Source organism: Cupressus sempervirens, chromosome 5 (genome assembly GCF_028749045.1).
Source record: "Cupressus sempervirens isolate cs-2001-9-10 chromosome 5, ASM2874904v1, whole genome shotgun sequence".
Lineage (NCBI taxonomy): Eukaryota > Viridiplantae > Streptophyta > Pinopsida > Cupressales > Cupressaceae > Cupressus > Cupressus sempervirens.
Genome location: NC_143122.1, coordinates 323,814,861 through 323,839,927, shown reverse-complemented (window position 1 = coordinate 323,839,927; position 25,067 = coordinate 323,814,861). Strand labels below are relative to the sequence as shown.

Sequence of the window (25,067 nt, the reverse complement as noted above, 5' to 3'; positions counted from 1 at the left end):
TTGACATAGCCAAACACCCACAGATAATGAATAACATTGACTACTTCAATTTGCGTCGAACACTCAATATTGAGCAACAAATGATAGTTAAAGACATCATAACCAAGAAACAAAAAGATAGGGTCACACCAATACACCTTTTCCTCACAGGTGGTGCTGGCACTGGCAAAACATTTACAGCTAAAGCTATTTACCATGCACTGCTACGTCTATATAGTAATTACATCAATGACAACCCTGACAAACCAAAGGGATTGATAGCTGCATATACAGGAAAAGCTGCCTACAACATTGGCGGTGTTACAATACATTCTGCATTACACATACCATTCAATAAGTCCGAATTTATCCCTCTAAATAGTGATACACTTGACAAAATGTCTAAGCATTATTGTCAGCTTCGAATCCTACTCATAGATGAGATATCCTTAGTGGGATCCTGTTTCTTGAGATACATTGACTTACGTTTGCGTGACATCATGCAAAAACCTACTATTTATTTTGGAGGATTAGACACAATCTTCTGTGGTGACCTATACCAGGCATTACCAGTTCTAGATTCAAATGTCTTTGAAAGCAAACCAACAGGCAAAGACTTGATGCCTTACAATTTCTGGAACGACAATATAAAGTGTTTCTCTTTGAGAAATACAATGTGTCAAAAAGACACCACATTTGTTCACATTCTAAACAGAATCCGTATAGGTGAACAAACAATAGAAGACATAGAATACCTTAATGACCACTGCATAAAACCCATACCAACTGACCCCACTCTTCCTTTCCTATACTTTAGGAGATCGGATGTGGATAAACACAACAAGAATATGTTATCAAGTATGCCTGGAAATACAATTACACTAAGAGCAATTGATGATTTTGAGGAAAACTACAATGCATTACGACTTTATGCTCATACAACATGCCTTCCTACTGAAATAAATGTGAAGGAAGGAGTGCTCATAGAAATTTATTCAGGAAACTACAACACACAAGATGGTATTGTCAATGGCTCTGATGGAATTTTCAAATTATACACTAGAAATAACGAGCACGACATTGTATGGATCAAATTTAACGATGCAAACATAGGCCACCAACAAAAAACAAAGTATATTACATACTACAATGATGAAATTGAACAAGATTGGGTACCAATTCTACGCATTGCAAGACCAATCCTTAAAACAACTGCAAATAAAAAAATAACCATACGAAAACAATTTCCAATTCAACTCGCATGTGCTCGTACTATCCATCGATCTCAAGGACTAACAATGGACGCGCTTGCTTTTGACCCAACAGGAGTGAAAAATCACGGGCTCACATATACAGCACTTTCACGAACAAGAACAATTGATCACTTATACTTCGTGAAGCCTCTTACAAGCAAAAATTTCAAAGTCAAGCAAAAAATAATTAGAGAAATGGAAAGGCTAAATACAATTGCACAGTGGAAACTTCAAAATCATGACATATGCTTGGAATCATTACAGCATTTGACCATTTGCTCACTAAACACTCGTGGATACCATGCACATTTACTTGACCTCTCAACTGACTATGACATCGTCTCTTCTGACATCTTATGCCTACAGGAAGCCAATAGCAAAATTGATGCCTCAAAACCTTTTATTGACACATACAACTACTTTTCTATTCATGGTATCCATGGTTTACTAACTTTGACAAGAAAAGGATTATTAGCAACCAAGATCAGTGAACACATTACAGAAAATGTAGAAATACAAAGAATAATAATAACAAGCTTCAAGAATAAAATCAATATAATCAACTTATACGCAAGGCCAAACTCCGATATAGATGAGATACAAAGAGCTCTAAATTATGTACTAAACAACATAGAGCAAAATAACATATTGTACATATTAGGAGATTTCAATATAAATATGCAAACAACAAACAACCGAGCTAAAACTCTTAACAATTACATGCAACACCACAAACTTAAATTTCTCTTACAAGATACAGACAATATGAACACTCCACTTATTGATCATATTTGGTCCAACATAACTACAAATATATGCAATATTTACAAATCAGAAGCATACTGGACTGATCACCTATCAACAATATTAAAAATCCATCCGACAAATGACAACTTTTCCCAACATGACCAGAATTACTGAAAATTCACCCAACAACATCCTACATTTCTCCAAATACATTTATCACCAACAACTATCTACTCCACATAATCACATCAAACTCACATAACTAGACAACATAACAATTCCTTTTCTCATTTCTTGTTGCCAAAAAAACAATGTAGTACAACAAACAAAATATGCAATATTACAATGTTTAAAACGAAAACAAGTTAGAATATTCCATGGTAAACAATTTAAGACAAAGTAGTTTAGTAATTACTGTATTAACATGAAACTTTCAGATTCAATAACCACATTATACAAATTACAAAATATCTACATAATAACAAAGAATTTGATGCACTAAACAAATTTTTTCTACCCACAATTTATGCAGACAAATCAATGGATGCAAACAAAAGAGCAGGAAAGGCTACACAAATTAGACAAGAACAATCTACAAAAAGGTAACTTATATTTTCTTTTAACAATTTTTTAGTTTCATATTCAGACGAAAAATACACTAACATACGTACCAATGCAGGACAAAACTGAAAACACCTGGCTGCATTTCTATAGAAGACTTGAATACAAGAAAAGGAGGCAACACATTTGAAGGAGATGTCTTGGTTGTCTACAAAGTCAACCTTGACAAAGTCAACAAAACACGAGAAGTGCTACGGGCAGACCTAACAGATCCTAAAGCAGAGATGACAATAACAGTGACTGTTACTGAAAACTTAATCCACCAATATGAGGACAAAATAATCCCAGGCATGGGTGTCTCTATAACTGGATTTGAAATTCAATCAAAATCAGACTATGATAGAGGTGATTGTGATTGCATTCTTGTACTAAATGAAACAAGCATTGTTGAAACAATCAATCGCATATGCAATGACTACAATTTCATCCCCAACACTACAATAAGGAACCTGTTAAATAGCACAAGCAACTACCCTATTGGAACAGTAGGTGCATTGGTCGTTGCAGCACAAAAGCAAGGCAACCTCAACATTCTAGAAATAAAGGATGGTCATTCTGAGGAAGACAGGGCACAGGTAACAATTAATACAAATTACTTCTCCAATTGTACTTTTTCAAATTAGCACACTATTTATTATGGAAATATTCAATTCAATATTTTAAAGTCTATCTGTATATTCTACGTAGTTGGAAATCCATCCAAATTTTATTCAGCACTACATCTCAGCAGAAGAACATCTTGCTCGAAATGAAACACCAACATGGCTTTTTAGAAACATTGTAAGAAGGATAGACCGAAAACAAACACTTCGAACAGGCCTATCCACATTTATTTGCAAGCTAAATGACAAAATGACATTGCAAATGTTACATGACATAATGCAGAAAACTAGAGAGGTAAAAGAAAATCATTGTTCAAATGTAAACAATTGTTGCTATAACATGTAATTGACACTTAGAAACTGTACTTTGAAACAGGTCAATGGGAAATTGAAGATTGCAAATCCATTCTCCAATCCATTTGGAGCATTTTGTCCACACTGCTAGCACAAATTTGAAGGATATGGAATCTTCGAAGAAGAAACTGCACACTGTATTGGATGCAAGCAAGATGTCAACTATGTGCACAAGTTACACCTCAAGACATTGCTTTTTAGTGAAAATAAACAACCAATCCAGTGCTTCATTGACAACATGATGGTTGACCAATTAATCCCAGCACTCCGCAACATCAAGTATCATGAATATATGCAGCAAAAATCCAAAGTTGTATTCATGCTAAGAGACCTTTGCATTCAAGCAACTTTCACACTGACCCAAGCCAATGCAATCACACATGTCAACTTGCTTCAAACCACTCAAACAAGTGAAAAGGTGAGCTTATAAATACTTTTAAAAAAACACTAAAAACATGAATTATTGCACAAATGTTTCATGTATCAATAACAAATATCTAACGTAATTCTTTTGTTGACATTGCAGGCAAAAGAGGAATAAAAAAACTACAGAATACTTTATTACAAGAACCTTTGCTACAAAGTCCATTGAGCCATCATAAACGAAAATGCTATGTTGTACATATGCTTACAGACAATATTCTATCAATAGCTTAGGTTGAATACTAAACCAAATATGTCTACAACTATGTACCTTATTTTCAGACATTTCTAAATTGTTAGTCAGCTTTCACTTCTTTGTCACCCTCTATAGCATCGAAGCTATAAAATTACTTTATATGCCATGAAGTAAATTAAAAAAGTGGAACAACTACTTCCTACCGTCATATGTCATATGTGAACATAAATTTTAGTGTTGTCATGCATATGAATGAATATAATGCAAATGCTTCTTTCTTAACTTTAGAAAATGTTGTTATCATTGTCTCAATGTAAATAATGTGATTGAAAATAAAAATTAATCATCATACAATTAAGACATTCAAAATTGTTCTCGGCAAATTTGATTCTAAAAATATGACAAATCAACTATTGTATTTTGTAGTAGGAAAAGTTAATTCTGCAGTCTTATTGCCTCATTCACTTAGTCAAATAAAACAAATACAAGAAAATCAAACAATAATAACTAGCAAAATGAACAAGTTATTTCACCTGAACACTACAGCCTCCAATTCAAAATACATGACAGCAGGAACTAGACGCTTTGCGTCCTTGTTATACATAGAAAACCAATTTAATTATAAAATCAACTGACTTTACACCGAGGCAGTCCACCGACCGAAAGATTTAAAAGCCCGCCTATTCAACAAAAATGTTTGCGCCCAGTATCAACGAAACTTGCGTATCAGGAAAACAAAATATGGAGGAATCAGTCGACATTTATTCCTATTACGATATTCAAGCTACAGCTGCTTTCATTCGCAGCCGCGGTTTCGATCGTGTTGCTTTACAGGTAACCTAATTGACGTAATCTGCAATTTTCTTTTTCTTTTTCGAACTGTTTACAGATTAGGGCATATTAACGCTAACTCTTTCTTTAAACTAAGGTGAACAAATCACTCATACAGGAAACCTCTCATTGTAAGATTCTCTGTAATGAATTTTGACATCGGATCACATGCTGTAGGATTAAATATCAAGAGATTGTATCGATGTTAAGGGTGATCAATTTAGGTCAGATGGGGTTCGAACAGACTAACTCTATGAATAACACGGTACAAATAACATGGGAGCCTCTAAAGGTAGCCTATAAGTTTAGGTCTGAAACAAGTATATAGCAATAAACGATTCGATTTAAGTATTGGAGAAAGTTTAGAGGTCAAATTTTTTCAAAGAGATCAATGCAACCACTTAGGTGCAAAATGTAATTTAATATGTACTAATATTACATTCTACCTATGATTGGGAATTTAAAACAAATATTTTTAGTAATATCCACAAGGCTACGAGGTCCCTTGCACCATCTAAGCAAATATGTCAGCAGAAAAAACACAACCTAAGCAAATATGTCATTCTACTGAAGAAGGGCGGTGGCTTTCAATGAAGTATTTTCAATAATTGCCACCAGGACTAGAGGTCCATGCCACCACTTACTTGAAAAATTTATAACAGTATAATATTCTATTGAAGAAGGGTAACGAGTTTAAATGTTATAAATTCAGTAATGTCCACAAGGCCTAGAGGTTCACGCTACCGTCACCTATGGAAAAAAAAACACGTAAGAATAAAACAGTCTATCTAAGAAGGGTTGCGAGTTTCAGTGAAACAAGGTGGTTCTTGAGGCACTATATATATCTAGAAAGATGATGTTTCAAAAGAAACAATGATGAACTAAAGGCAAAAATAGGAACTACCTTATAAACTTAGCCTTGTTCATGCTTTGTCCATGATAAAGGATGCATAAGTTAGCAGATGTATAAATCTTGGTTCTATCCCCCGGAGAGCTTTGGCATAAGTTTTTGCAACATTATGTTGTGGAGCCATTGTTTCACCATGTCTTGAGTCCGAGTTCAAGATGGGCAAGAGCACTCCATTGTACTTCACATGAGAGATTAGAGGCAGCAGTTGTCTAAATATTAAAAGCCAATTGCTACAAAAAAAGAAATCCACAAACTAACACAGGGATAGAGTGCAAGAAATGAAAGAAAAGATAGGGTGAAGAGAAGGCTTACACAACAATTGAAAGCTGGTTGAAGGTCCACACAGAAGCCCACATAAGTTTGTTTCCCCAAAATTCACTTGAGTTCCTTGCATTATTTATATAGTAGATTGCCATTGTTCTCTACAAATTATCTTCCAACTAACTCCTTTTCCTTTTTTGATGCTGGTTTATTATTCTTTATTGAGTGGATTAAGGAGTATATATAATTTTTCTTAGATGAAAACAAATTGGCAATTTCTCAAGGCAAATTCAAAGATTGATTCATAACTACATCCTTGATATAAGTATTAGAGGAGAGGCTTAACAAATGCTATCTTGTTCCCTTCTTTGGCGTCCATATCTTTGTATCTTGGCTCGACAAGGAAAGGCACCTAGATCTACAATATTTTTGAGTCAATGCAAATCTAAGAAGATGTAGGTTGGTCATTTTGTTTGAGCACTACTCATTTGAAGAAATTTTCTCTATGATCTCAATTTTTGTCACTTATAATGTGTGATATCCCCTAGGGATGTTTTGTATTTCAATTGAACATTGCTTCATGGATACCAATGTTAGATCCTATTTCAATCAAATCTATCCTTATAGTCTATAGATATTAAGCTCTTTAGAATACTTAGAAGTGAAATCTAAATTCTTGTAGATGAAATATGATATACAATAGTTGTTTATTCTTCTTGTTACAATAGAAGATCACCCATATAGTTAATTTAGTTGCTAAAGCAATAACATCAATATAATAATCAGAACTATACCAAATTCACAAGAAAAAGGGGGTGCTATAGAAGGTACCACTGATCTACAATTCCTATTTGAGAAGAGAGAGCCACCTAACATAGATAAATAGGCACTAATAGAATCTACGCAAACAAAAACCAATGAAGCAGATAGACAACCCTGAAGTAGAATTGCTTAATGCTGGATTGACATCCATTTATCAGCTATGGGAACTAGCAAATTTTATCGTCCAGCCTCCAATGAGAAATGAACAAGATTTCTAATTTGTTTGAGAAACAATATTATAAAGAGTGGATGATGATTTCTCATAGGTTCGAAGAGGTCATTGAGCTTGATTTTTTCCTTAAAAATACAATATTCAAATCTTGTTTATCTCTTTAAGGAGCCTCTCACACACATCCTTATTTGTTAACACTAGATGTATAATGTGTGATTACAATATACCTCAAGGGCTCTATAATTGTGGTGCACAAACAATAAAACAAACAAATTATTACAATGTCATTTTCCTGATTTATATTCCCAAGCCTAATAGGAAATGGAAAGTAGGGTTTAGGAATGTCCAATGATCTAATTGGAAAAGAGGACATAACAATCCTCCCTCCTAAGCTTGCTAACCCTCAAGCAATTCAAGTTTGGATGCTTCATGATGTTGACTCTCACCCATGTAGCATTTTTAGTTGATAGATCTTTTCATCTCAGCGAATTCTTGCTGAAAGTTCTATGCCTTAGCTTTCTTTTTCAAGCGTCCATAATAGCTTTTGATTGTAAAATGAGTTGTCCATCATCCAATGGTGGCAAGTTTTTTAATGGTCTAATGTGCTGTCTGAAATGCCTTCTTAAGGCAAGAAACATGAAAGATTTTGAGGATTTTGTCATTCCCAAGTAGTTCTAGTTCATAGACTACTCCTAGATTTCTTATAATGTTGGAGGGACCATATAATTTGGGTTTTAAACTTTTAACTTCTTTGCTCCTTTCCAAATTTAACTATTAAAGTAGAGGAATAAAACACATAAAAATAGAAGAAGACAAAGATTCAATGTGGTTCACCCCATAGATGGAAAACTCTCACTCGTCAAAAACTAGCCAAGCCAAAAAAAACTCCGGAAAAATTCGTCCAGTATTTAAAAAAACTTGGGGAAAAACTTAGGAACTTAAAAAATAACTTAGATTTGATCAAAAATACATTTTTTTTGCAAAATTTAATGAGAGGACACAAAAGAAAAAGCAGAGTTTACATATATAAAAATGCAAAGTGTATATGAAATTGCATTCTCATGTGGAATGTTGATGCCAAGAAGCAAAATATTAAATAGGTTGTGTCAAATTAGAAGTAAGTACATCATTGCAATCACATCTACCTCTTCCTAGCTCTATTAGCATAAAAGGGAGAGGGTCTAGTCCTAGAAGAGAAACCCTACACTAGGTGTGACTGTGAAATCTGTGGCTCTGCCTCCTCGCTTAGTATCCTGTTGCCTGACTTTAAGTTACCCATTTTTTTGGCAATAGTGAGTCATATAGTCATCAAGTTAGTCTGGTGTCTAGGTCTAAGTCTTTATAGGTAGGTAATCTTTGTCAGGTTTCCCTTCATTTGCCATCTTGTTTTAAGCCGGGTGGGACGTTTTCAAGGTCTCATTAATTGGGTAGGTTGTAGCCCCTAATCTGGCAAAGATTATGATCTTTCAAGTAATGATCTTTTCAGCAGAAGAATGGTTGGAGATTATGATTTTCAAGCATTCAGAAAGTTTACATATGGATAACACATTGACAGAATTGGTTTTGGAAGTTTCATATTTTATTCCTTGTGCATTCAGTTGTTGAAACCTTTCTTATACTAAATGAATGCATATGTGCCAACGTGGCTTTCAACAACAGAGTATAGACAGTCATAGATTGAATCACATCTTAGATTGTTTATAGTTTTGAGCAAGGTCCAAACAATAGAACTTTGGAAAGAAGTCTCTTTATTAATACAAGACTATGGATGCAATTCTCTGAAGGCTCTTTGATTGAAGTAATCACTTTAAGAAGGGACGATAATGCTAGCAGCTCAACAGTCACATTATATGTCCAGGTGTTAATAATGAGAAAGGACAACTCAAGGATACTCTCCTAGTATGCAAGGGTGATGTGATTTGAAGTCATGACTTCATTATTGATTATCCCACAGGTTTCTCCTATTACTGTAGTAAGCAGGGCCACAGATCTGCCATCAGGATATCTCGCATTGTGTCTCAGACATTTATGATGGGTTTTCCTGACGCACATTGGTTTGTCATGGGGGACGATAATCTGGTCAGGGTTCTTTCTAAATATGACCACCGCAAGTTTTACTATATTGGAAGCTTATCGGAATCCCATCTGTAGAATATCTTTTTTCATATAGCATGGCTTATGGAGGAGGTGGATTTGATATCAGTTATCCGCTAGCCAAGGCTTTGGAGTCTATGCAAGATGTAGCGGCAGCAGCAACACTACCGAGCCTCTGGCAATGCAAAGTCTTAATGCTACAAAGAACGAGAATGGTGATATTGGTGATGTTAAGAACACGAGCTACGCTTCTCACAGGAAAGCAATTCAGGTAATTTCTGCCAAACTTGTAAGAAGAGAATCGAGTAATGGGACCGATTTAAAGCATATAGTCTTTGGCATTGCATCCACTGCAAGGTTTTGGGAGAGTAGAAAGGAGTATATAAAATTGTGGTGGAGGCCTAAGGAGATGCGCAGTTTTGTTTGGATAGAGAGGCCCGAGCTTTCAGTAGTCCATGCAGAGCCCAACTTATCCTACATAATGTGAATGAGAAAGAATATTTGCAGAGCTCTATTTGGGGAGTAAAGGATAAACAAATTGCGACATGAGGAATATGATCAAATGTTTGACCAAATGTCGATAGTCCACATCAGGTGGTTAGCTCAATGGAGATACAAGAGCTTCAAAATAGTTCAAAATTTGATGATAGGACTATCTTACACACACCGGCCACCTGCACAAATTCAAAAAGTATACATATGAAAACCCGACACATGCTCATTGGCGCAGGGTACAAACTAGCTCGAATGGTGTTGGAATGTTTGCAACATAGAAATAGAGATCATGGAATGAACTTCACATGATGGGTACCTGATGGCGGGGTGAAGATTTTGTCTTCCAATCGTTCGGTGAAATGCGAGCATTGTCATGAACGCAGATTCCAAATGAAGGGGTTTTGTAGCTTTATATAGGATGGTCACAAACTATTTGATGGAAAGACCATACATTAAAATATAAATTAGTAACTCATTATAAGTGGTGGTATGGATATCAACAATGAAGATGCATTGAACTGCAAGCAGATGAATTTGGTGATAAATATAATGCGAGGCTGAGCCTTTCACGTTTCTCACTAATTGGATCTGTTACAGTGGATAACTGTCACTTCTACATGATTCACATAGATTAGAAATGTCTGTGAGCTGCCAAGAATGTCACAAATGCTAATGGAGTAAGGAACTTGAGAGGCAATTCTACTATCTTTTATGCTACGCAAAAGCCAAAAGGTGATTAGAACATCAAATATTTGCAGACGTATAGCATGAAGTTGCTAAATAAATGAAGTTATCGGTTTCTTTTCTGAAGATGATTGTTACATAAAGGGCCAGAAGTTGCAACTGCTACTTGCTCTAAATCTGTTTTAGATGTTCTCTACTCCTTTAATGATGATGATGAAGAAGAATCTGAAATGAGACCAAGCCCCAAAGTTGATGCAAACGGGACAGAGTCTAATATTTCAAACCTAAAAGTAAAAGCAATTCCAAGTTCTGATAAACAGGAGGCTACCGAAGAGGATGTACAAAGATGACATCAGGCCAAAGTACCTCGACAAAAGAGTGATGAGAATGCAAGAACGTTCCCTGCAGGGAGTTTTGATTCAAGTGATTCTCAGGGTAATTGCAAATCTCCATGTGACTTGGATGCCTATAACAATATAGATGAAATTCCTTCATCAAAGGAATTGATGATTCAAATTGATCACAAGAATGAGGATGTTTTATTACCAATAAATGGCTTAATGGTACCATTTCATATTGCCACCACAAGGAGTGCTTCAAGTCAACAAGATGGCGATATATCTTATATATGCATCCTTCTGAATGGATCAATCACTGAGTTTAATGCTAATAATTTTTTTCCTCGGAAATCTCAAGGCTACATCTATGTGAAACAACTAACTTTCTGCTCAAAAGATACAAGCCATGTGAATAGACCAAGAATCAGTTACAAACTGAATGGTTATAGAACCAAAGAGGTAGAAGAACCGAATGGTCATAGAAGAATCAGAACAGTCATGGGATGCCATTATTTATTGTAATCCTTTTCATTTACAAAAGGGGGTTTTTCTTTTCCAGATATAGTGAGAGAGCTGAAGGAGGGAGAGGAGCATTTAATTTCTGTAATTTTCGTTTCTTGCATTTGGGGGGTTTTCTATTCCATTTTTGTAATAGATTTGATACTGAGTTGTAAGTAATAATGATCAGAGCATCATTATTTGCTATGTTCATAATAAAGAGAGATCTTTTGTTAAATCAGAGAGTTTAAAAGGGGTTTTTCTAATTATTCGCAATCAGAGAGTTGCATTAATCGATTTTGGGCATTATCTTACACCTTAGAATTGGATAACAAATGTGTTGTGGATAAGAAGTGTTTGCAGCCATTTCTATTACAGGAACCAAAATAGATGACTTTCTGTTCTAATTTCATTTACATTGCATTTGTATTTGCATTTATTGAATTCATATTGCATCACCAATGCCGAGGAGTCATAAGATGTGTGAGTTCTCGAAGTTGGCTAGGTTTAGGATCTAAATTTTGCCTGAGTTAATCTTGCCTAGATTGACTTGGTTTTCCTCTTTCGTTCTCGGGTTAAGAACGCACCCAGTTAGTTTAGGAAATAAACAAATTCATTGCATATCATTTCATAAGGGAGTTGTACCTTCCAATTCAGAGGAAATCTATCAATTTCATGATAGATTATCCAACTGTTGGCATCTAGTTGTTCTTTCAGATTTGGGCATTTTGAGAGTTTATTTAAAAGGACAATCTGTTTACCAACATATCCCTATTGACTCACTCTGTGTCCTGGATGTATCTCCTCCTACCTCTAGCACTGGTAATGACTCCTCATCATCCCTCCTTTTTGTCATCCAATGTGAAATCCAATCCACCTTCCTCATCCTCTATGCCTTGCCTCTCCAAATCAGTGATGCCATCCTCTAAAAACAATGGATTCGGGTTCTTTGTTGTCTAATGAAAATAAGCATCTATATCGTCCAAATCAAGTGGACCATGTATTGTAAGTTGTGCTTTTTTAAAACACAACTTAAGATTATATTGAGCATAAACAAGGTCATTGAGACATTTTTTGAGTCAAATTGTTTCTCTTATTTGTGTGGATGGACTCAAATAAGTTGTAATTGCGCTCACAATGGGATGAGCTACAAGGCTAGCACAATACTGCGAGAGCAAATTACTTTAGATTTGGGGTATCACCACCCCATGTTTGCCACTAGACATTTGTAAAATAAAATGTGAGCAAGCTATAAAGTGATGAAAAAGGAGAACATAACTTATCAAATGGCAAATTTGCAAATGTTTTAAACTTTTCCGGTTTACCTGGAGTTTGAGTGCCTCTTGCTCTCTTTGCTAGCTCAGAAGAGAACAAATTACTCTTTGATTCCATATCGATTTGTTGTTCAGTCACAACAAGGTCTCTCTACGCAATATCAGATATCATGCTCTCAATACATACACAGAGGCTCTTCATGGCCTAAAACAAATAGAAAGTGAAATCAAGTCTTAGTACGCAACCTAAAAAATAAAGTAAAATGAAGTCTTAGTAAAATTTGAAGAATCATAGTACCTAAAACAGAGGTTGAGGAAGTAGCATGCTGCATGAATGGGTTGGTGGAGCATATTTTTCCACCTCCTATCAATTATTTCCCAAATGGGATTAAATTTGAGTCTTTCCTCCATGTAGTAATTTCTAATAGACTCTTTGGCCCTATCCATGGCCTCATAAAGACGTTCCATTGGGGTTTGTTGCCCATCAGCTAAGCGCAAAACATGAACTAGGGGCACAAACATCTAAAATTGAAATTTGAAAAATACAAATTAGTTTACAAAATAATCAATTAAATCAAGTTTTATAACATAGTAAGTTACTCATTGATAATGAGACATAAATCAAGAATATTTAAAAAATCAGCATTTTGAAGTTACCTTCACAATCTTAGTAGCCTTGTTCGATTTTTTTTGGTCAGAGACTGTGCGTGTCACATCCTCTTCTTCAAACTTCTTTGAGTAAGGTGACTGAAGCCAATCTGAACTCACAAACATTTGTTTCAAAGGCAAAATTGTTTTGATAATACTTTGCAATGTCATGAAAACTGTTGCAAACCTTGTGACAACGAGTCTCACCTAATCTTTCTGTATAGTGTAGAATCTCATCAAATTTAGAACCCAAAGGTGATTATAGATAAACTTGGTGATTCACTTTGCATCTTCCACATCTGGAGTCACCCAATTTAGTTTTCCTATGCCCTCCAAAAAAAGCCTATTCCCTCCAAAAGAAGCTCAAGGATGTGCTGCACAAGGTGACCAAAAAAGAGTGGGGTGCTCCTCTTGGAGGATTCTACTTGGCATATTAGTAAAATTCAATAATTAGTTTCCAACTTTCCATATTTTACATCAAAGCTGAATTAAATAATACCATAGAATTAGATTCATTATTTATATGCAACATTAAAAATTAAAATAACCAGCTCCCACCCACATATTTAGAACCCAAAGGTGATTATAGATAAACTTGGTGATTCACTTTGCATCTTCCACATCTGGAGTCACCCAATTAAGTTTTCCTATGCCCTCCAAAAAAAGCCTATTCCCTCCAAAAGAAGGTCAAGGATGTGCTGCACAAGGTGACCAAAAAAGAGTGGGGTGCCCCTCGTGGAGGATTCTACTTGGCATATTAGTAAAATTCAATAATTAGTTTCCAACTTTCCATATTTTAAATCAAAGCTGAATTAAATAATACCATAGAATTAGATTCATTATTTATATGCAACATAAAAAATTAAAATAACCTGCTCCCACATATGCTGCTGCATTACCCGTGATGATTTACACTACATTCTCCAATATTAATGCCAATGTGTGTGCATTTTTGACCTTATTGGAGGCATCAATAGATTTCCAAAATACTGCATCATCTTTGCAAGAAACCAAAAAATTCATAATGGTTTTATTCTTCCCATCTGTCCACACATCAGATAGAATGGTGCAGCCACATTTCTTCCACTCTTCATTTTGTTCCTCCACCGCTGCTCTTGTCCTATCAAACTACATTGACAAGCAACCTACAAAATCAAAGTGGAATAAAGTCTTAGTACACAATTTTGATTTAACAACTACAAAATAACAATCAAAATATAAAAATAAACTCAAATGGATTTCGATTTTTTACTAACCTTCCACTCAAATCCTTGCGTAAAGGGACACCTTTTAGCCTTTTCCCAAAACTGTCATTGTGATTACCAAATTTGTTACATACCAATTTTCGGCCCAATTTAAAAATGTTCATATAATCGTTAGAAGTTTCATGTTAAGTCAGTTGATAGGTAAAACTAGTTACGATTCATGTGAAGGTGACATGTGAATTAATCATTATGAAGTTATTATATTGAAAACTTGGAAGGTTGGTTATTCATTATAGATTCATGGGAAGTGAAATGGTGTTTAGCTGTTATGATGGTTTATGAATAATAACTTGTTATAATAACTGTGATTATATCAAGGAATATGATGCAGGAGCACGTCGAGGAGGGGGGGAAGCATTGACGGAAAGGAGTTGGGCTCGAGGGGCACCACCATTAGTGGGCAAATAGGTGTGAGTTGTGAACCCCTATGGCTAAGGGAAAATGGCTAGACAAGCAAGAGTGTATGTTGGAGGACCATGAGCTAACTAGTTAAATTATATATATCTTAATAATAAAAGAAATCAGTAAGCATAAATTGAGCGATGAACAAGTTGGTACTTTATAAATGTGTTATTTGTGTTAGAGCCTCCTAGTGTTAAAGCATGTCCTAACATATCGACACCATTATACCTTAAAAATGAACATGCATGCTTATATGTATATGTGTAAACCAATTAAAAAATATAAGAACATATATGCATACTTGATATTTTACGTATACATAAGAAATATACGATTGGGGTTTACGCATGTACATGTATATGTGTACATACATATATAGGTATTGATAAATACTATGATGTTAATGTAAAGACATATTTATTTTTATTTTCCTCCTTGGCTATGTATTAATATTTTTGCCTTGAGTGTTCTCACTTCTATATTATTTTTCCATCACACATTATTTTATGAGATGGCCTTTTTAAATATTATTGCCACATGAATCGATGGCCTCGCTGTAGTTCCCTGCCACCTCAACTTTTTCTTGTGTAACTGGGCATGCATTCTGTGGTCCTCTTCATGCATTCGGTGAACCTTCTTGTATTTACACTCACCTATCGAGACTGGAAATCATGCTTTTTCTTCCATTTCGGACTGCAGTTTTCCATTGCTCCACTCTGCTCACATTACGTTGTTACTTCTAGAAATTACATGCCTTTTATTTGCTATTAGTCGCACAAGTGTGAATGATTCTATTGATTGGACACCTAGCGTCAAGCTGCAAGCTGGAGCCATTATACCATATTGTACAAGAGTGGTGGACATTATTATTTCCGCCTTGATTGTTCCCATTAGTGCTCAAGTCGAGCCATATAGCTGATAACTAGATCAAGTTCCATATTTTGCGATTCATGCTTTTTGGGTTTGAATGAAAGATTCATATTATTCCAGCCTAACATTAAGAAGGCAACTAGATCATTATTGGCATGAACTACAACTTGTATGTCTCTTTTACTTTTCTTCTTCTCTATTCGACAAGTGCCAATGTGTTCCAAAAATGGCCATTCACATGCTGACATTTTAAAACATGAATGTGTAATTGAATGAATTTCTATCCAAGATTGCAACCTTGTACAAAGGTATCTTTAAGATAGCTCCTACGATATGTTGCAATACCTGTATGATATTGAGAATAATCTGAAAAAAAATTATAACCCTTATCTGTATTGCCATAGGTCAAATTGGGTAGAGTGAATGACTAATAATCAATAATCCGTTTTGCTTTGAATCCACCTAGGAATTCATCCAGAAGGTCCACCATGGTTGAGGTGAAGGGTGAGAATGGTAATTATCGAATTGTGAAATATCCCCTGTATGATAAGAGAAAGATCAATCACTAACCGTTAAGCAAGTAATAAAAGAGAGTTAAGCTGAGTCAGATCATGGAAGTTCATTGTAAAGGTCTTGTTGTCTAGTCGAGCGGTGGGTTGATACTCTAATACCAGGTTGCTTAGTGGCTGGATAGTGGTGGTCCTAAGCCTAATCCCAGATAGGGAGAGTCTTTCTCGATTGAGATTGTGTGGGGATATTTAAGGGTTTGCGGTTGGGAGGTTAAGCCCCTGACAATGCTTTTCCTCTCCACCAGATGCCAAGGCTTGCACAAGATAGAGATACGATCTGCGTTCAAATGTCTTCTGGTAACGGGTATTTTACTTTTATAGTTGTAATCTCAAGTTGAAGAAATGTTAGATGGTTAATATGGTTTAATCAGTTATTCCCTTCAATGCTTAGAAATTAGAATAATTTAAAAAACAACTACAATAGATTAATTTTTTATTGTCAAAAATAGTGTTGAAATGTTTTCAAATGATTCAAAATCATTTCTAACTACTTATGAATAAATTTGAATTCATTTACATGCAACAAAAAACAATAGAATGTTTTTAAAAGTATAGAAACAAACTCAACAGACCTACCTGGGAATGGGATTTTTCTTCCAAAATTGGTTGAAGTCTGCTTGAAATCCACTCGCCTTTAATAGCTTGCAATCAACTAACAAAGGTTTGGAAGCCTCTTTTTCTCCTCTACCCAAACCTCAGATCGCTACAAAAGCAAATTAGCATAAAAGATGCCGTTTTCCCCTTTATCAGTTGCCAGTCTGCTGCACTCGCCTATTACTCAACGAGTTTTTTTGTAAAAACTCGACAAGTTTTCCATGTGACATCCACCAAACAGAGAGTCCAATATTATTATGGAGTAAATCAAACTGATTATAATTTGCAATCCCTTGCAACTCAATACTGTTGCAAGAAGCTAGCAAATTCTCATGTAAAAAGCCCTAACCCTAAGCCATATTAACCAGACTTATGTCAGTTATGAAAATAGAGTGGGAATATGTCAGTAAACATAAAAATATCTCTAGACGCCTTTGTACAGTAATAAAAGTCATTTGCACTGCCCCTGGACCCTACAAGGAGCATAGCCCCTTGGCCTTGTCTTGGGGACTGTTAGTTCGTGTTTTATTTGAAGAGTCACCTTTTTCTTTGGTTCTCTTTTTCTTTTGAGCCATTGGCTTTGTCAGTCCCTATGTTTGGAACCAGTCTGTCCTGCCGTTAAAATAATATCTTCGAACCAAAGAACTCACTGAACCTTTGAACCTCTTGAACCGTTTCAAACCAAGTTCAAACTGGTTCAGATGTGTTCAGTGCTTTGAAAGTTCAGTTTGGTTAAAAAGAGGTAGGCCCGAGAATATTTTGCTGATGTAAGGGGTAAGTGAAAGCGACGACTGAACCCTCAAAAAAGGAAAAAAGGTGATTATTGCTGGTTGACTGTACATTTTGAAATCATTAAATGGTAAGCTTCCACAAATTGAGGCCCACTAAATCAAACAAGTCACTCACATGTCAAGATAATCATGATAAAGTAAATGGCGAATAGGTGAAAAGAAACTCATTTATGACATTTACTGTTGTAATCTTTACCATACCTGTTTGTGATATAAATAATCTGGCTTATATATTAGCACTCTTGTTAATCATTCTTGAACCCCTCTAAGGTTTCAGTCTGTTAAAAATTGTGAATCTATTGCCGTTTGCTGAAACTCGCTGTGAAGAAACATTGAGGCCAAAAGTTCAGTAAGTCACAACTACAAGCAAAAGGTATCTCTCACATTTTTCTAAATTCGAGTGTCCAACAGGATTTCCTTTTGGGTCTGAGTTTTTGGCATTTTTTACGTGAGTTTAGAAATGAAATAATCTTTTTATTTCTTCGGGAATTGTTTGAGCATGGATTGTAAGGGTCCTGTGGTAGCTGATATTGACCTAATGGGAGTTAGCGTTGATGAAATTTATGATAAAGTCCAATCAAATGTAGAACTTGAATTCATGAGTGAAATTTTAGATAGTGAGATTCTACAAGCCATTGCTTTTCCCCAAGCTGTGACAAACCCTGAACTAGTTCAGGAATGTGCCAAACATTACGACATAAGGTCCCGCTGCATTAGATGGAATGATGGAATCAGACTGCTTTCCGTAGATTGAGACACTATTACCTCTGTTTGTAAAATTCCCCATGAAACCTTTGCCGATTTCACTCCAACTCATTCCCTTGTCAAGTTCAATGAGAACTCAGAAAATAATCGCTTAGTGATAGCCCGACATTGGACTGAAAAGTTCTACAAAGGAGGTTCAAGACTTCCTAAACCCCTAAATAAAGATCATATGAAACCTCATATTCATGATCTAGTGGTCTTGCTGCATAGAATCAGAGGTTCAGCTAAAACACACCTTTTTGAAGACTTTCAAATTATCTTGGAAGGGAAACAGTATCTTGATTGGGCTGAAGTCATAGCAAGTTCATTGAGGAACCAATTGAAACTAACACAAACCATAAGAATGGATTTCTTTATGTCCTCATACCTCATCTACTGCCTAGCTCGTACCCAAAACCTTTCTCAATCGCTGCATGAACCTTGGATTGATGAGATTTTCATATACAATTATTGCCCATCTCTGCAAAAGAATTAAGCCCTCGACGATTACAGGAAGATATATGACGTCTTCCTAGGCAGGTTGTGTTTTGAGCTAGCAGGCAGAATGAAGCAAAGAGTTTCACAAGAAGCCTTACAATTGGTTCAGACATATAGTAGTTTATTAACCCAATTTCCTAAGTTCACCTGCCTGAGACTAGGAGGTTTTGATGAGGAACCCTTGAGGCTGCCAGGATATGCCTTCGATTGTTTAATTCTGGCTGAACTTTGCCGCCAGTTAGCCGTGGTGACCATGAAATTCTTGCCTGAAGAAAAATGTGAAAGCTTGTTCGTAGTAAAATTGAACAATCTATCATGTTTGTCTTTAAATGATGCTCTGAATATTGGTACAGACCTGTGTGCCTTTGATTTTAAGTTCCATTTGCCAAGACATGGATTTGATAGTAAAGGATTTGCAGATAGAGTATTGGAGATGGAAAAATAGTGCTCATGTATACCTCACCTAGAAGATTATTGGGAGGACTGTTCAAGTGAACGTGGAGTTCAGAGGAAAAGTCATTCAAGACTTAACGGTGTCACAATTCTCAACTTTAAGCTTGAACTTGAATGTGGATAGAGTTCAAGAAGATGGTTCAAACCTTGTTGAACTTGATTATTTGAATCTGCCAGATCATCCCTTGTCTGCTATAAACTGGTCCGAGCCAGAAATGGATGACATAATGGAGAGATCACAACAAAATTCTCTAGTATATGAAAGCATGGCTCAAACAAAAGAAAAAGAAATCCTTCCAGTCTCAAATTGAGAGCATGAGTCAAGCGTCCCCCTCTTCCTCAAGTGCTAATCTAATCTGTTCTACTGGTTCTGCAAGTCGAAAGAAGGATTCAAAAAGTGTAACTCCAGAACCAGCCCTTGCTAAAACCATTAATCAAAGAACCAGGTCCAAGACCAGACTTAACAAACAAAACATCATGTCAGCCTCTCAGCAAACTAGGATAGATTTGGACTAGGTACAAGGAGAAGATTCAACTGGTGAGGATCAACAGGTTCAAGACAACCTTGATAGTGTATTGCATGTTTTGGACTCATTAAACTTACCTGAAAAGGGACTAGCAAGTGCGGAGCATTCTCAGGCTGTACCAAATTGGTTATTTGGTCCGGTGAACAGAAAAAGAAGTCTTATTCCAGTTATAGTCCTTGCTATAGACATAGCAAAGAAATATGTAGCCAAGACCCCAAAACCAAAAAAGGATGAAAAATTCTGCTCGGTTAATAACAGGTACTAAAATTGGAGAGGTGACAGTTGAGGTTGCCTTATATAAACCTAAAGATGCTTTTGCTGATCTGGATGTTGGCGATTTCGAAATATCCAAGCTGAGTCTAGTAGTGTTGAATAGAGAGAATAGAGAGCCTAAAGAACACTGGCTGAATGAATCCACTCAACATATGTTGATTCAGTCTCAGAAAGATGCTAGGGATAAGAGAGAGATGAAACAAGTGATCAATTCTATGGCTGGATATATCAATACACTTGATGGCTCAGGAGTATTGCCTTTGGTTCAAACCACTCAAGGTTTCGACCTTTCTTCTTTTGATAGTAAAAAGCTGCTGAACCAAGTGCACCGTGGGAGAACCATGATATCTGCACTGGAAGAATCGATAGATGAAGTGATTCAAAAGGGTAAAGAATTCTTCCAAAAGCATATGGCAATTTTCAATGAAAGTGACGCGTTGTTGAATGAATTGAAAGCTCAGGTACCTGCTTGGGAAACAGAGGAAAGCAAATGAGCAGCAATTGTTACCCAAATTTCAGATGCTGAAGGATATGGGCTAAAGAACTTCTTTGCCGAGAACTGCTTTAAAACAATAGATATTGGTGTGCTATACGCGATCAAAGGAAACCTGACATGGAGATGCTTAATTTTCCGAGCTGCGATAACCAATTCACATAACATTGAAGCTGAGATTAAACGCATGTACACAGGATTCACTAAAGACATGGAAGCTACAAGCTCAGGTAATGTGGTTCAATTTGATGCTGCTAGCTCTGATATTGGTTCTCTCTTCGAGCCATTTGAATTTTATCTTAAAGAGATCAACGGGATGGATGCTTTCACATCATCAAAACTCATTAAAGTGGCACAATTCGACTCTGTATTTTCCCTTTGCATGGATCATTTGCCAGAATATACTGATCAGCTTGATATAATGAGATGGGATTGTGACATGTAGAAAGCACGAATTCAGAACCTGAGAGCCACTAATTCAAGCGCACTTCAAGAATTTGTGGGTGTCTATTGCAGCTGGAAACTAACCCGGGATTCAGGGGGTAATGGAGAGCAAACAGGGAATGCTAACAAAAGTCATGGTTTACCAGTGTAGATAGTTTCTTTCTAATCTCCATTGTCTTTGGATTATGGACATGCCTGTCCTCGTTGAACTTTCTGTTTTTATAACTGTTTTTGTTAACTGTCGAGGGTGGTTGGGTTTTCAGGGAGATCCCCTTTGACATTTAGTATTTTAGAGGACATATCAAAACAATGATAGAGAGGAAGGATTTAGGAAGAAATATACAAGTTTTTGACTCTGTGTTAGTATAAAAACTGAATATTATCTTTTTGAAATAGCATAAATGAAATCGAACAATATTTAATATTATATCCAGTTTGCATTTTGATCTATGAATTATTGCATATTAGGGTGATTTATCAAGTTGAATTAAAGTATTTGAATTGTAAATTGAAACTTGAAGTACTTCTGTGCAAATATTTTAGAAGGATTCATACAATCAGCTTTGTTCATCTTTAAACAATTTATTGATTTCAGGCGTGTTGTTATTCTTCATTAAATTTATACTCATCCAGTGGCAAAGGAATCTATGTGCTGGTTTGATTCACTGTTATTTACTTGAAAACCTAGCCTGTTGTAAACCGCTTGTCAAAGAAGAAGTTGTGTTGCATTTACTTTGTTTTCAGGTTTAAAAACAAATCATATGTTGAAATTTGAAAGATATTTTAAATCTTGTAGGGAGCTGTACCTAATAATAATTCAGAGGAAAGATAGTTTCTTGAATCTTTCCAACTGTGCCGATTGATATTTGTTTTCCTAATGTGGGTATAGAGTCTATTTTGAAGTAAAAAGTAGGAAGACAAATCTGTTCGCCAACAGGGACATTGCCCCCAAATCACCTTTTAAAATATAGGGGAACTGCAATAATAAAAATGGGGAAAGATTTACCTCCAAGTCTGATTAGGTTCGGAATAACAACATTTACTTACTCAATGAATATTTCTTGTAAGGTTGCATTGTAAGGTAAACCAAATCTCTAACCTCAAAAACACTTTCAATATGCCATAGTTTAAGATAGAGCTTTTGTTGTTTTTGGACATGTTGAAGATGGTCTTTGAGGGATTTTAATAGCTTCAAACAAATATTGGGCCTAACTGTACCGATAGAATTGGGGAAAAATTAACTCCTAGTTTGATTAGTCTCGAAATAAGAACACTTTATTCTTCAATGAATATTCTTGTAAGGTTGCATCCTTAGGTAAACCATATTTTGAACCTCAAAAACTCTTTCAAAAGGCCATAGTTTAAGATTGAGATTTTGTTGTTTTTGGCCATGTTGAAGATGGTCTTTGATAGATTTCAATACCTTCAAACTTTGCTTGATCATATTTGTTGCAATTGTGCACCTTATTTTCTATGTCTGCAAGGTTGACAAGGTTAGAGCATTATATTCGGACATAGCCATGAAAGGTCTCACATATATGGACATATGGTAGAAGGTGTTAGTAAAAATGTTCTTCCTAATGTAATCACTTGAGCCATGCTATTTGTTACCCAAGAATGTAATCTCTTTAGTATGCCTGGGTCGATTTGAATTCCAGTTTGTCAATTTATCTGATGATGATACCTCATGTTGGAGTGAGTTCTGTTCTTGCCAAACAAAACATTATTTGCCGAAATTGACACAAATGCATCCTGTTCCTTTAATTAACAATGCTTTAGGTTACCCATGTAATCTAAAAAGCACACACAATCGAATCCAGAAAACAATTTATTTTACATATGGATTGTGGAAATCTGATAATGTTAATTAGATGCAATCTAATGCTATTTATCTTCGGTAACCAATTATAAAAACCTATAAATGTACATTCCCATTTTTGCTCAGGAGTGGGTAATTGTTGAAGCAAGCTTGTAGAATAGACATGTTCTACCTTGTCCTATTGGCAAGAGGAACATTCCTTAACATGCTTGAGAACATCCCTTTTCATTCCTTTAAAGGAGCACCACTTTGATATGCTTGTATTTTATAAAATACATTGGATGCCTAGCCAATGGAGTATAGTGCACGACCGTCAATATTTTTCCCTCCGCTTTTGACTTTAAAATCAAATAAATCCCCTCTTTCTATAGAATTAGGTCTCTTGCCATTTTGAACTTGTCATCTTTTACTCTTCCATCAAGCAACTTATTAGTAAAATATAGTTAGAAGGAGTTAGGTGTATTTGGAGATGTTGGAGATTGACATTAATACCAATAACATTATAACTAGTTTTCGAAAATAGGAGACTTGGGCACTTGGAGATACCTTTTCTAACTAAGTTTAATAATTTTGAGAAAATATAATGACATAGAATTGAAACAAGAATAGTAAATCAATTATACGAGGACAATAAATAGTAAAGGAAATTTCTCTTTAGACCATTACAATGGTAGGAAATCAGTTATATAACTGTTAATACCCCTCTTAAAAAATCTACATTGTTAGTAGATTTGATAACTATAACTTTGCATGGACGCAGCCAAAAGAAAACTTCACATCAGTAGGTTTCCAAAGACATGACTGATACTGGAGATGCGTCTCTGTCTGCAAGTTGTGTCTCGGGGTTGGAGACGGGTCTCCAGGTAGCCATGTAGTTAAATCAGTCTTTGCATATTCAGGTTTAATGGTGGTGACTCAATTGACAGAGACATCAGAAATAGAACATAGAGCGAGTCTTTGAGATAACACATCAACAACTATATTATTCCTATCCTTCACATATCCAATATCAAAATCATGTAGTCACATCTTGCTAAGATTTTTCTTGTCTTTCATTCAAGTCTTTTCATCTTGCCAAGGCTTTTCCCATCTTTCATTCAAGTCTTTTTGATCAAGAAAGTACTGAAGGAGGTTGTGGTCAGTTTTAACTACAAAGCAAAGAAATGTATAGGTTTACTGAAGTGTGTGAGTTACTTGTAAATAAAGCAATGTGTATGTGAGGGTAATTGTGCATGTAAAGCAAAGAAATGTATAGGTTTACTGAAGTGCGTGAGTTAGTTGTAAATAAAGCAATGTGTATGTGAGGGTAATTAGTTTATTGTAAAATAAGAAGGTTTGCGTAGTTTTATATATATATGTATATGTATATGTATATGTATGTATGTATATATACATACATATACATATACATATACATATACATATACATATACATATACATATACATATATACATACATACATACATATACATATACATATACATACATACATACATACATACATACACACACACACACACGTTGTAACATCTGGTTTTCCCGGGTCTAAATTAACATCTAACATACTCAAAGAATATAGTTATTACTTCATTTCATAGGAAGACGGTTATATCATTCATGTTCCTATGAATAAGATTTACTGTTAAAATCAGTTAGACAAAATTTCTTAACTAAAAATTTGAAATACCATTAAATGAAATTACTATAGAAATTGAAAACAACATATCTCAGAAAATTGAGATCGAAATCAAACTAGGGATGCTTCTGCAACCACCCGAGTTAGTTCACAAATACACTATAACAATTTCACATGATGACTATCATCTAAAAACTGCTATCTCAAAATTAAATGATGATTACAATTAAATACCACTATATTTAAAATTAGGGCATCACATACCACTGTATCAATTAGGCCATTGTTTACCATCGGATCATTTTGGGCTTTTGATACCGCTATATCACTTAGGGCTTCCGCTACCATTGATTCAAATAGGGCTTCTGATACCACTGATTCAAATAGGACTTTCGATACCACTAATTCAAGTAGGGCTTCTCATTCCATGGATTCAGTTAGGGCTTCCGATATCGCTATATCATTTAGGGTTCCATCTATTGCTCA

At 35.4% G+C, this 25,067-nt stretch overlaps 1 protein-coding gene across 1 annotated transcript in view; it reads left to right on the top strand.

Moving 5' to 3' along the window:
• Positions 1-4,874: 4,874 nt before the first annotated feature.
• The window catches only part of LOC149555970 (diphthamide synthesis DPH2 family protein), a 118,042-nt gene continuing 97,849 nt past the window's right edge, over positions 4,875-25,067 (top strand). Inside the window, exon 1 of the mRNA XM_089830095.1 lies at positions 4,875-5,009. Coding sequence (XP_089686221.1) covers positions 4,917-5,009 — 93 coding nt within the window. The 5' untranslated portion in view covers positions 4,875-4,916. The remainder of the gene's footprint in view (positions 5,010-25,067) is intronic.